This window comes from Ictalurus punctatus, chromosome 11, assembly GCF_001660625.3.
Source record: "Ictalurus punctatus breed USDA103 chromosome 11, Coco_2.0, whole genome shotgun sequence".
Taxonomy (NCBI): Eukaryota; Metazoa; Chordata; class Actinopteri; order Siluriformes; family Ictaluridae; genus Ictalurus; species Ictalurus punctatus.
Window position 1 is genome coordinate 19,327,532 of NC_030426.2, and position 14,358 is coordinate 19,341,889.

General features: G+C 40.6%; 1 protein-coding gene across 1 annotated transcript in view; it reads right to left on the reverse strand.

Annotated features, from left to right (window-relative positions):
* Window positions 1-282: 282 nt before the first annotated feature.
* cachd1 (cache domain containing 1) overlaps window positions 283-14,358 on the reverse strand; it is a 97,988-nt gene continuing 83,912 nt past the window's right edge. Inside the window, exons 18-27 of the mRNA XM_017480066.3 lie at window positions 13,198-13,297; window positions 12,890-13,006; window positions 11,448-11,608; window positions 11,233-11,319; window positions 10,538-10,654; window positions 9,898-10,049; window positions 9,475-9,636; window positions 6,632-6,709; window positions 6,335-6,436; window positions 283-1,611 (exon numbers count right to left, since the gene is read on the reverse strand). Coding sequence (XP_017335555.1) covers window positions 1,364-1,611; window positions 6,335-6,436; window positions 6,632-6,709; window positions 9,475-9,636; window positions 9,898-10,049; window positions 10,538-10,654; window positions 11,233-11,319; window positions 11,448-11,608; window positions 12,890-13,006; window positions 13,198-13,297 — 1,324 coding nt within the window. The 3' untranslated portion in view covers window positions 283-1,363. The remainder of the gene's footprint in view (window positions 1,612-6,334; window positions 6,437-6,631; window positions 6,710-9,474; window positions 9,637-9,897; window positions 10,050-10,537; window positions 10,655-11,232; window positions 11,320-11,447; window positions 11,609-12,889; window positions 13,007-13,197; window positions 13,298-14,358) is intronic.

Below are 14,358 nucleotides of genomic sequence, written 5' to 3' on the forward strand. Positions count from 1 at the left end.
GTTCCAAATGGGCGGAGACTGCATTAGCCATCTTTCCTGCTTTAAAAAAAAACGAAACAAAAAAGAAGCGTACATATACAGTTTTCAAGAACGGATCGTCTGCACAGGAGACTTACTGAGAGATGAATTATTACTGATCTGTTTTGTTTTTTTTGGATTGTGGAACATGCAAATTATGTGCTAATTATTCCTCCCTTTTTACACCGGCATCACATATCACTCATGAGCTCAGCTTTATGAATAAGTAAATACAGACACAATAAAACTTCCGACACGGACGCGAACGCTGAGGAGTGAACTCGTTTATAAGCTACTTTGTTAAAGGTCAAATGTATATACATGGTATAATTTTTTTTCCAATCTGGAAACAATAGGAATAAAATCACTCTAAAATCATATAAGCACAAAGGCAACATTTGGATTAAGATGGGCAATTTGATGGAAGTGCGGGATTCTGATATCTCTGTTTTCCATCAGGGAAATTGAAAAAATACTGATCGATGCTGAGCTATTTGTAAAAAATAACCCACTCAGTCCAGATAAAATGGTTGATCAGGCCCGAATAGGGATATAATAAGAAAGGTTTATACACACAGTGGTACATCTCAGCATCTTGAGGTTACTTTAAAAATGTCAGTTGAGGTGAAACGCTTAAATCTTGGAGAGCCTTTGCAACATGACAGTTTCTGAAGGATCTCTTCCTCTATCGTAAAATAACAGGCTTGGAACAAACCATGCAGCGAATGAATAGATTCAGAGAAGCAACACATTTCTGCCTCCACTCACAGATGGCTGGTGTGCTCTCTGGGTGTTTTTTTTTTTTGCGCTTTCTGTCCAATGTTCAGCGCAGCCACTTATGCCCATCCGTATCTGATTTTTTTTGCGCTACAGTACATTCTCACAGTAATGTGTGATGCCCCACTGCTCATTGCTCTGCAGTCCGGCACAACAGGGCCTCCTAATGATGAACTGATCATCATGTTACAAGTTTACTCCGTTTGTATGTTCCCACCTTGATTCCAGTTAAATAAATAGTAAAAAAATATTCCTTCCGGCTTGATTTTTTTTCTTTAAAAAAATGTTGTTTTTTTTTTGAGATGTGTTGTGGCACTTGAAACAAGTGCAAATCTGTGCCTCCGCACCATTAAAAGTCCAGGTTCAAGAGTTCAGGATTAAAAAAAGACTTTCCTCATCACAGGAGGATTTCCCCAGGAGGCCTCGGCCCCGTCCCTTTTCTCCCTTTGCTCTCTCAGGAGGGCACAGCGTCCGGCTTCAGGGCTCAAAGTGGAAGTGGAGGATGAAGGCAGGCCTCGGAGTGAAGTGGCATTAAAAAAAGGTGAGCTCTGTGGGTGGGGTTTTGGGTTTAGCACTCGGCGTCCACGCTGTGAACGGTGACTGCCGCCTGCAGGTGGTGTGTGTGCGTGTGCAGCGGGTGGCGCGTGTGCGTGTGCCGGTGTGGGTAGAGCTTGTGGCTGAGCAGTGCAGCGGTCTGGGGTGGTGTGTCCAGTTCCAGCTCCTCGTCATGGTTTCCCACATCCACTCCTGCCGAGAGGGGCTCACTGGTGCACGGCGGATTCTCGCTGTCCTCTTGAGGACTCATAGTGCTGTAGCCTAGACACACACACAGTAATATAGTTCATACATAGCTAATGGTGCTACAGCTTAACATCAAAATAAAATAAACCTTTCTTTCAGTCCCACATTGGTTATACCCATTTGAAAAGATCTCCAAACTATCTCAAATTTCAATCCAAGCAGATGTTCACAGCACATCGTTGAGCTGCTTATGCTCACATGATCAAGTTTCCTGCAAGAATGACTAGATTAAACAGTATGCTTATAAAGATCCTTCAACGTAATTAAGCATGACTTGGAGAACCTTCTCACACACCTGTAGCCCTCATTAATTTACTCTCACCTCTCTTCTCAAGTGTGCCTGTGTGGCTTTTCTTTTTTAAATCTCTGCACTGGTCCAACACCAGCTGGGATGCTGTCCAGGAGTTCGCTCTCTGATACTGAGAGGCTACTGGAATGATTCGGACTCCTACGATTGCGCACGACGTGATTTATCGGACTCTAAATCAAATTGGGTCTTTATATTGGTATTGTACCGATTGGCGACGGTCAGTTTATGCCCATAACTCTTTTAGACTTGTACCTATGACATCATAAAGAATGTCCTGTGCTCATCCCAGCATTCCTATTCACAATATACTCATGTCTTTACACTTCCGCACCTGTACAACGTAATGATTTTTAATCCTAGACCTAGAAGTGGGTGGGTTTCCTTTTGAATCTGGTTCATCTCAAGGTTTTCTCCTCGTGTCTTTTCAGAAAAATCCAGATTGACGTAACCCTACATTCCTACCACAACGTGACGAAGCGATAGGCGATCATATCGCTCGTTTTCTAATGCACACGCACGAGAAGTGCAACCGGACTGCATCTAAATGTCCGACACCGATGCGCGACAGTCAGCATTACATGACATCACATTATGCATTGAACAATGAATTCAATCGGAAATTAGATCTGATCCCGATCCAGACTTGTCACCGATACATACTCATTACTGGATTTGTAAAATTGCCATTATAAATAGGCCACAATCCTGGCAAGACATTGCCCTGGGTGCGACATGAGCTCAAGCAGCTCGGGAAAGCGAGACATGAATGATTGCTAACATCTCAGAAAGATGAAGTTCAGCCAGACGCTGCAAGGCAAACTGGAAAAACAACTCCGCCGATAGAAGATGCACCTGCGCTCTGAAGGAGACGACTAATCCCGGGTCAAAAAGGTTCGGGAAAATTCTATAGGCAACAGTTAGTTAGATACAGAGCTGCAGGCGGATATCAGAACAGTGTGTTGGTGGTGCAGGAGTGAGTCAGAGCTCACTGTGAGAAGCCGAATCGATTCGACCCCTTGAGCTAGATGAGTGAATAGCTAGTGGGAGGCGACCTTTGGCTGAGCTGTTTAAAAATACAGAAAAGTTTGCTCTGTTGCTCTAAGCTCCCTTTTTCTCTTTCGCTTCGTAGATATCCGTATCTTTCTTTCTGCTTGTTCAACTCTTCCCCTCTCCGTGTGGAACGGAGTTGGTGTTTTTTTTTTTTTTCTTCTTCCTGTTAGGCTTGTAAACACTCTGAGTGGTTTTCGACTGCACGTTAAAAACAAGGCCTGGATGCAGCAAGAGGCAATGCTTTTCTACCAACCTGAGGGAACTGGAGGAGACGTAGTGACTACTTTTACTTTTTAATGGGCAAAGACATCACGACACGTCCAGCGTGGACAAAACGCTACGATTGAGCTCGTCTTCGCTCTGTCTCTGTCAGTACATAGTAGTTTTTTTTTTGCCTTTTTATAAAATATATCGGCACTGGGTATGTCTGCGGATGTGGTTTCTACGACGTTCCTCAACCCTGTGAGGAACTAAAGAGTTCTCTCGAACTAGACCTACATTGTTCCTGTGCTGTGTTTGGAATAGTCCCCGGCTCACTGTCCCCTACACTCTGACACTACATAGAATACCATTATAGGCAATAGGATTAGTGAAAGGAAGTAAACACACTACACAGAAACGCAGCTGTAAACAGTCGTTCTTACACCAGCATCCTCCCTCTCTCTCCCTCTCCCTCTCTCTCTCTCTCTCGTTCTTACACCAGCATCCTCTCTCTCTCTCTCACACCAGCATCCTCTCTCTCTCTCTCTCTCTCTCTCTCTCTCTCACACCAGCATCCTCTCTCTCTCTCTCTCTCACACCAGCATCCTCTCTCTCTCTCTCTCTCTCTCTCTCTCTCTCTCTCACACCAGCATCCTCTCTCTCTCTCTCTCTCACACCAGCATCCTCTCTCTCTCTCTCTCTCTCACACCAGCATCCTCTCTCTCTCTCTCTCTCTCTCTCTCTCACACCAGCATCCTCTCTCTCTCTCTCTCTCTCTCTCTCTCTCTCACACCAGCATCCTCTCTCTCTCTCTCTCTCTCTCTCTCTCTCACACCAGCATCCTCTCTCTCTCTCTCTCTCTCTCTCTCACACCAGCATCCTCTCTCTCTCTCTCTCTCTCTGTCTCTCACACCAGCATCCTCTCTCTCTCTCTCTCTCGTTCTTACACCAGCATCCTCTCTCTCTCTCTCTCTCTCACACCAGCATCCTCTCTCTCTCTCTCTCTCTCTGTCTCTCACACCAGCATCCTCTCTCTCTCTCTCTCTCTCACACCAGCATCCTCTCTCTCTCTCTCTCTCTCTCTCTCTCTCGTTCTTACACCAGCATCCTCTCTCTCTCTCTCTCACACCAGCATCCTCTCTCTCTCTCTCTCTCTCTCTCTCTCTCTCTCTCTCTCTCTCTCTCTCTCTCTCTGTCTCTCACACCAGCATCCTCTCTCTCTCTCTCTCTCTCTCTCGTTCTTACACCAGCATCCTCTCTCTCTCTCTCTCTCTCTCTCTCTCTGAGAGAGACCAAAAAAAACAACAGTTTGTCATGTCAGGGAGAACGCGCACAGTGCTCTGGCCTGAAGATTTTCCTGTGCTGGAAAACGTACAGCTTTACTTTTGAGTGTTACAAAGCACTGACACTGGAGACTCCTTCAAAAAAAATTTAAATAAGTGTCTCCTCAGAGAAAACGTCACTAGATCAAAGATTACATACAATCATGTGGAAAAATAAGTACACCCCATGGAAATTGTTGGGTTTTTTGCCATATTTAGACAAGCAAAAATCTGAAACAGTGCCTATTAATAAAGTTGATCTACCTGAACAAAACCACAAGGAAAACGAGCCTTTTCAATCATTTACTCAACAAAAATATCAATAGATGTGATGTTCTTCTGTGGGAAAAGTAAGTACACCCTTGGCCTCAGATGCTAGTATTGCCCCCTTTAGCAGAAATAACTTCTTGTAGGCGTTTTGCATAATTGTCCACCAGGCTCACTGGAATTTTTGACCACTCTTCAATGCGATATTCTTTCAGTTTCAAGATGTCTGAGAGTTTTCTTGCATGTCGTGCCGGTTTCAAATCCCACCACAACATTTCAAAGGGATTCAAATCCGGGCTTTGTCTAGGCCGTTCCATAACCCTCCATTTCTTCTCTTTGAGCCATTCCTTAGTGGATTTGCTAGTGTGCTTAGGATCATTGTCCTGTTGAAAGATCCACTTTCAGTTCTTTCAGACAGATGGCCTTACAGTATCTTCACGCACTCTTTGATATGATGCAGAATTCATAGTTGAATCAATGAATGCATGCAGTCCAGTCCCTGAGTCAGTGAAGCAACCCTAAACCATAACATGTCTGCTGTTACTGCGGCCAAACAACTCTATCTTTCATTTGTCTGTCCAGGGCACATTATTCCAAAAGTCCTGGTCTTTGCCTATGTGCTCATTGGCAAACTGTAGTCTTGCACAGGCTTTTTCCTGGCACGCCTCCCATGCAGGTCAAATCAGTACAATCTCTCTCTGATTGTAGAAGCATGCACTTTGACACCAACAGCTGAAAGACTTACTAGCAGATCCTGTGATGAAATTTTGGGATTCTTGGAGACGTCTTTTAGCATCAGACGGTCTGCTCTGGGGATGAATTTGCTGGGACGGCCAGTTTGGCAGTCGCTTAAAATCTGTGTCACTGTGATGATCATCTGTGATGATTTTCCTTACAGTGGAATGATGTGTTTCAAATAATTTGGAGATCTTTTTAAATCCCTTGCCAGACTCCACAATCTTTTTTTCTGAAGGTCTTACAGAACTCTTTAGATCTTGGCATGACGACACCACACAGCTCAATAACAAAGGGAACACCAGACACTAGATATGAGAGGGGTATAAATAAGACCGGTTCCACCCGCACTCCCTCAGCAGCTTCTAATCACTGGCACACAATCTTCAACATCTGATTATAATTTTATGGATTTGAAGGTGTGATAAATGTTGGGCTGTACTTACCATTTCCATGTGACTGAACTGTTATTTTTGTTAATTTAAATTGTGAAAATTACTACAAAATGCCAATTTCATGTGTCATTTCACAGAGCGTATCAACTTTATCAATAGGCCCTGTTTCAAAACAGGATCAAATGTTTGCTTGTCCAAATATGTCAAAAAACCAAAAATTTCCATAGGGTGTCCTTCAGTTCCTGTGTAATTTGTTACAAAAAAAAAAAAAAAAAAACCCATGACAATATAGAATGAGCACATTAATATAAACCTATTTGTACAACTGTCGGAGCTTTAATAATGAAAATTAATCAACATCTTCTGACCAATCGGAACTGCAGATTCACCAGCGCTGTGCTACAAATGTAAAACATTTTCTGGCCATAAATTTGATATGAACATATGAACGTCATTACCATGGTCGCTTTCTGTTCCCGATCGTCCCCAGTACCGCCGTCTGCGCTCAGGACTGTGTGTGTGTCTCTCGATGACGGCAGCGATGAAGCGTGTGTTACTGACTGTACGGAGAGTTGGGGAAAAAAAAAAAAAAAAAAAAAAAAAAAGATGTGAAACGCCACACACTGGTCGAAGTGTTAGGACAGATCTCATGCACACGAATATCCCTATGAAGCATTTTAAGAAATTTTAAAAAAGTTTACAGAATCACAACATTAATGTTTTATTGTAACGAAAGCAGAGAATAAAGCCCCTACTTATTCCTCTATCTTCATGACTGTCATCATCCCGTTCATCACGCTCGTTGTCCAAGTTGGACATCCGCACTGACATTTCTGTGGGTTAAGCAGGAAGGGGTGAATCAGTGAGCAAAGAGAAACTGCTGATACCAACGCATTTCTCTTCCGTGGCACTTCCACAAGATGCACAGGTTTTGATCACCCTTTCATACGCTGTTTATTTTCATACATGACAGATGACACTATCGCACTGGCTGATTAAATTACAGACTGCTAGAGTAACGAAACAGGCAATTATAAAAACTTAGAACGAGAGCAATTACAATCACAGTGGGGTCTGGGATTCTTGATAAAACACTGCAGAAAGACGAATCTGTGTGTTTCTGCTATCCTTCGGCAAACCACACAAACTTTGCAGACACAACACAACCTGTGACAGCGCAAAGGAAAGTAATAATAGTAATAATAATAAACTTTATTTTATAAAGTGCCTTTAAAAGCAGCTTCTCAAAGCGCTGGACACAAAATAAGCACTACACACAATTAAAAAAAAAAAGTTTATAATAATAATAATAATAATAATAATAAAGTAGACATCGGCAGTCAAATGCAAGTTTAAAAAAGTAAGTCTTAAATTGAGCTTTAAAAATGCCAAAAGGTCTGAGCTTCCCTAAGATCGAGAGGAAGAGAGTTCCAAAGGTTGCAGAGAGAGGATTAGCCCCAGAAAATGATTTTAATTTCTTTCTGCCCCGGTTAATCTCTCTTTATAATAGCATTAGATTAAAGGGTCACGGATTCTAATTTGAAAAGGTTGCGGTGTTAAATAGCCGGCTTTTAGTTCATCAACCGCTTTCCATGCATGTAACAGTGGATGAGAGACAGGTGACAACTGGGCAGTTGTTAACCAACAAGACAATTGATAATATAATTGTCTTAATTTTACAACGAGAAAATTACGGCTAACGTACTTTACACCCCCTGTAGCCTTTACAGAAGGTCTTAATGGATGGAACTGAATGTAAGCTACAGAGATGATCAAATTAAGGCTGCTTTCACATGAACAGTGTTTCATATCTGTTTAATCGAACCCTGGTATGCTACTCCCTTGGTGCAGTTCATTTAGGCAGGTCTGAACATAGCAATTGCGTTCAAGTGTGGACCAAATCAGCCCGAGTGAGGAGGTATTCTTGGCTGGCTTTCAAGCAATATATAGTTGCCAAAAGTTTGTTTAGCTTTTCTGTTGCTGTATTTCTGACCAATAATAAAAAAAAGTTTTTTTTCACAGTACTGAGAATGCGCTGGTTAAAGTAGTAAATGACCTACTACTGGCATCCAATCATTATTGTGTTTCCTTAGTACAGGTTTCAATATTATAGACCACAATATTCTTCTAGACAGAAGAAGTTAAGACTGTTAATATCATGGAAAGCTATTAAATAAATAAATAAATAAATAAATAAATAAATAAATAAATAAATAAATGTATGTCTTGGTCTAATGGACCTTGGACACTCACCGGAGAAGTTGTAAGAAAAACAGTGCTGGTTGAAAGCAAGCAATTCGCTTTCAATAGTAACTTTACATAAAGGCAATGATGAGATCAAGACTCAGAGCCGAAACTGTGATGTCCCAAGTGTTGCAAATACAACCCTCACATTAGCTCACAATCTACAAGTCCCAATTTCCAACCTAACAATGTTCATGTTGCAATTATCAAACCAAATATACCATGCCTTCCACTAATATTGGCACCCTTGGTAAATATGAGCAAAGAAAGCTGTGAAATATTGTCTTCATTCTTGAACCTTTTTCTGCTATTTTCTTATAGCCACTTCCCATTTTGTGAAACTCAACAACCTTTTGTCGCACATCACAGCTATATTCCTTGTTATGAATAACTAAGGGAATTTGGCCTATGTGTTACCTCAAATTTATACCCCTGTGAGACAGGAGCAAGCCATGGTTGCACAAATAAATAAATATAAATGAGAATATACTTCAAATATTTTTTTTTTCCATATGAATTCATAAGAGTGCCAATAATTGTTGTCCACCTATATCTAACAAACATTTTTTGATAAACCGATGTGTTTGAAACTGTTTGATATCCATGAGAGTAGAGCATTTTTGTGAAGTTTTGTTTTAAACAAAAGATCAAAAGGTTAAACAAAAAAGACAAATTTTCACAGCCTTCTTTGCTCATATTTAAATCAAGGGTGCCAATATTAGTGGCTTACAGATCCTTGGTTCCACCCAAAAAGCAGATAATTATTAGATAATTATGATGTTTTGAAGGGTGTAAACAGCTCCACAGAGGTGAACAGGTGGAGCTAAAAAACAAAACAAAAAAACCCCCACTTACCTGTAAAGTGAGATGTAAAGTGTAAACTGAACGTGTAAATAAATGTCACAGCATTGTGTTACAAGCCAAGTTACAGCTTTACAAAATTGACTGTATTAATGATTCATAAAATGATCGTTTTGGCACTGCATACACTTTAAATTACTTTTCACAGGATGTTAACTGCCAAACGCAGGCAAGTTGCCCAAAAGCCCAGAGACCACTGCGAACTGGAAAATATGAAAGAAAAAAAAACCTCTGTGTACTATTTAAACTCAAAATGTCTCAGCTGTTTTCCTCTGCTTTGACTTTCACATCAAATTAATATCAGCGTTTTGATTTAAAACTACGTCGGCGTTGTATAATAAACCTCAATAGCATTTTCACAGGAAATGGATGTGTAGATTTTGAACCAAGTCCCTTTGACAGCATTTTGGCTTATTTTTTCTTTTCGACTGGCCTTGACATTCCGTCCTAGGCCTTTGCGTTGGCACATTTGTGTGTATCCGATCAGACTCACCCTGCGCTGCCAGAGGTGACATGTGCTGATGACTGCGGCGGTGGATCTGGTGCCTGTAGGCGTACACAACCAAAACCAACACCATGATGCAGCCCATAATACCTCCTGCTACTGGACCCACGGGTGCACTCTTAATCATATTAAGAGACGCCACTTCTTCGTCTGAAAAAGAATGGCAGGAAGAAAGGAGTTTAATAGGTCTAAAGGGTGTTAAGCTGTGTAAATGTGAATTTGTGGAATTTTTACTCCAAAATACACGCCAATTTTTGGGGGGTTCATCTGGTGTTCATCTTAAACACCATAAAACATAAAGTAACATTGCTGTATAAACTTTTAACCATTAACAATAAGCTTATAAAGAAAACAAAAATTCCTAATGAAATTCCCAGACCGTCTAAAGGTTTAAAGGATGTGTAAGCTCACCTAAAAGACCCATGCCGTCCACATAAGGACTCTTGGCACCTACGATTCCCCCAAAACACTCCTTCTGTAGAGCACAGTAAGGTTTGTCCAGCTGTGTCTTTCCGTCACTGTCCACCACACACCACTCGCAGTCCAGCACGCCGAAGCAGTCGCTGCAGGAACATGCACATGAAGTTCAAATGAACACGGTTGCAAAGTGCACAACAAACATAGTGGCAAAACAAGAAAACAAAAAAAAAAAATGAAGCATTTCGTTATCAATACAAGAACACAAAAGACACTAGCACCAATTACACAGTCACAGGCATGAGTCACCACCAGGATTCACAGATTTGTGTCTTATTTTAAAAGATAAATTGCTGGAGTTGCCATGGCGACAAATCTACATTGCCTTCAAGCCCATGGTGTCACTGGCTCTTGGTTCCAGACCAGCAGTACTTTGGCGATGGAACTGAATCAAATTTTTTTCCAGCCAAGAACCGTCTCTTTAGTGGTGGAAACGGCACCGGCACCAGCTGTCACCTTGTCTGTGGAAATAGTTTGTGTGTGTGTGTGTGTGTGTGTGTGTGTGTGTGTGTGTGTGTGTGTGGGTGGGCTGGACATAGACTCTGGTCTCCGGCTATGAGATGAGAAGACTGACCTGCTGGTGAAGCGCTGGCTACATCGAGTGTTGATGCACTGAGGCAAAGTGTCCTGCAAACTGGACTCAATCACTGTCATAGACAAGGGCTCTTGGTGTACATCACAGCTTGGATTCCTGAACACACGCACACACGAGTATATAACTGTAGTGTGATGACTGAGATTACAAAGAGTTCAACAATCACATCTCCACACAAAACCATGAAGTCTAAAGGATTTCTCTGTAGGGATTTGCAATCTGACAGATGGTCCATTACCAGCTCTGTGCGTAGAGGAAAACTCTTCAGCTCAAGGATACAGATGGACGGGGATTTACTCAAAGTGACCAACAAGAAAATGGAAGACTATAGATGTCTATACATTAGTTCACATGACATGCTAGCTGTTCTGTTAAAATGGTCACCTTTATCCTATAACTATAATGCACAGAAACCTCATTTTACATATGTGACTTAACTATGCACATGCATATGAAAAATGCCTGCCACAAAATGCCTGTAATGTTCTAGACAAGTACAAATCCTACACATCCACACAGTAAATCCTTTTAAGCAGCCTTCAAGGTCATAGTACACAATTTGGGACACATTCATGAGAATAACGGAAAGCTGAAAGAGTTTAATCGGAATTATAAGAAAAGCCCGAGAGTATATATTTCCTCCGGTGCGTAAAAGCAGATCTGTGAGGATTTACCTGTTTTCTGCATTAGTGAGATTGCCTGTACACTCATTCACCTCCAGAGGGCATTCACATGGACACTCACACTCATTCTGCTCCATTCTGAGGAGAAAAACAGGAGAAAAAACAAGGAGCGTTATAAATCTCATTTCAAAACTAGAATACTTATTCCAGATTACAAATGAATAAAGTGAATAATGTGAGTGGAAAAAAAATGATGAAAAACACACCTGTGGCAGTTTAAGCAGAGGCGGTCCACGGTGCTGCAGGCGCAGAAGGCCAGAGAATCGCACGTCTCGTTCACGATGCCGGCGAACGCGTTGGTTCCTGGTATACGAGTGAGCCTGTACTTTGAGCAGTGACTGCCGTGAACCAGGTTCGTCAGATCGCCCTGGAAAATCACACAACAGTCACACTATGTCAAACACCAGCACAAACATACAGGATTTCTGAATACGCATCAGAGTCAACCGAAAATTAACATGACTCACACTTCTGCAAAGTATTACTACACAGCAAATATGTTTTTATACAATACCGGTCAAAAAACACCGGTTTAGAAACACTCATTCTTTATTTTTGTCCCCTGCCTCACATTTTATAATAATAATAATAATAATAATAATAAAGTCATCAAAACTCTGGAGTAACACAAATGGAACTATGGGAATTATGCTGTGATAAAAAAATCCAAAATAAATCAAAAATAATTTAATATTTTAGTATCTTCAAAGTCGACGCCCTTTTTGTCTAGAATTTCCAGAAATGTATTCTTGGCATTTTCTGAACCAATTTCTTGAGGAATTTCCCTGCGATGCTTTTTAAACAGTATTAAAGGAGTTCACACCGACACTGGACACTTATCGTCTGCTTTTCGGAATATTTTGCTCCAAGTCGTCTGTTTAAAAAATATTTTTTTGTAAATAAAATGTTAGTTTTCTAATGAAAGAAATTAATACGTTAGCACAATTATATTTTGTCTGATTTAACACCGATTTCAAACATTTATTCATACACCTTCAGATCAAAAGATTTTTAAGATCATGAGAAATATTTCAGTCGGGTGTCCACAAACTTTTGACCGGCGGTGTATTTTTTTTGGAGACAGTGCAAAGATTTTTGATTACATTATTGACAACTAACGCTATTACACTGTGTGCCACCAGATGGCGGTATGACACCACTGGACAGAAGTGTGAATGAAAATGGGAGTTTGGTCTACGCTACACTGGAAGAACCGGATCCGCATCGTTGTGTGAAGAGCTGCACGGTTTTATCCTTCCTTATTTCATCAATAACAAACATAATCTACTACTATTACTAAAGAAAAGAATTTAAATCACCTCAGCACAAAAATGTGCGGAATATAGTCATATAGATATGTTTCACACATTCATTCATTTTCAGTAAGCACTGGTCAGGCTGGCAGTGGATCAGGAGCCTGAAGAAGACTGGACACCATGCTAACACATTCACACACAAACACCCAGATCTAGGGGCAATTTACACTGGGCAATCCACCCACCTGCCTGATTTTGAAAAAAAACAAAACAAAGTTGTATACTGTTTATTACTAATTCTACTGAAATTCATTCTTGCATTGTGCTGTATTTAGCTGTGAAAGCAATGCAACTGAACATAAAATAAAAGTAGAGAAGTGTCTTGCACTTACCACAATGCTGGTATTAAACTTGTAGAAGCGTTGCACTGTGCGATCACTGAAACTGTTACACAGCTTCTTCTTCACAAAGTTTGGGTGGTTAAGAATATCGTTTGCCACTAAGGGCTCCTGCAAAAAAAAAAAAAACATAAATAAACTTTCAGACTTTCTTTGCAAATCACACACAGGGGGAGAAAAAGAAAAGAAGATTAAAAAAGTTTGAAATATATAAACATGTGTGCAGTTTATTCCCAGAACAGACACAAATCTGCATCTCACTTCTGAGCAGTCAATCAGAACGGCAGTGTGTGAATGTGTACCTTATGAGTAATATGTTGCTGCTCTGCTGGAGCGTGGCCTTTAGGGTCGATCAAGGTGGGGTGGGCCACCAGGTAGCCTCTGTCCTCCATAATAAAACACCTACACACACAATGAGAGAAGAAGAACATCTGACAGTCAAGTGAAGACACGATTTAAGAAAATAAATACCTGCTGTGCAAGTGGATCTAGTACAATAAGTATACGTGCAAATGGATCTATTACAAAATGCATTTTTAAGTAAGATTCATGCGTTTTATAACTAGAGATGGAACCGATAATCAGTTTTACTGATATTTTCCCTGATATTTAAGCATTTTTTCCATAATTGGATATCGGTTTTGCAATATTGGATCCACGAATAAATGGCGCCATCATGTGGGCATTGTGAGAATCATGGGAAATAGAGAAAGAGACACTCAAGGAGTCACTATGTTTACCTCATCGAAGCATATATATATATACATACATACACACACACACACACACACACACACATGCATATTATATACATATATAAATAAAGACACTTTATTAACAGTGCACTTTATTATTTTAGGTTTTTTCAAACCCCTATATTTACTGATGTATAAATAAGAGTTCTTTGTTTTGTATGCAAGGAGGAAGTGAAATTGACAAAACTGTTATAAAATAAATAAATAAATAAATGGTTTGTTCAGTTCAATGGTGGCGTTATGAATGTATTTAAAAAAAACAGAATCCAAATAATAAATAAATATCGGTTAAATATCAGGCTGCTTTCGGTTATCAGGCACATAAACGTGCAAATGATCGGTATCGGTTATGAAAAATCAATATCACTATCTCTATTTATAACCCTGCCCACTGGTGAGGATTTCTGTTTTCTGATTAAGTACTGGTATAAACACCACAAATCTGTGTATATAAGATTCCATTTCTCATTCATAAAGCTCGGTGACACAAACAGTGAACGGCGCATTTTTACCAGCGGAGGAATAATAGCGTGTATTGTGAAAACATTAGGCTCACGGACATACTAAAAGGAAGGAATGCAAGTGTCCAAAGGCCCGGGTGCAAGGGGTGTGTTCCACTTTCTTTAGAAAAGCTCAGATCCGTGAGGTAGCTCAGAATAGTCCTCACTATTGTGCATGCCAGACTTAGCCATTCCACTCAGCTAATCC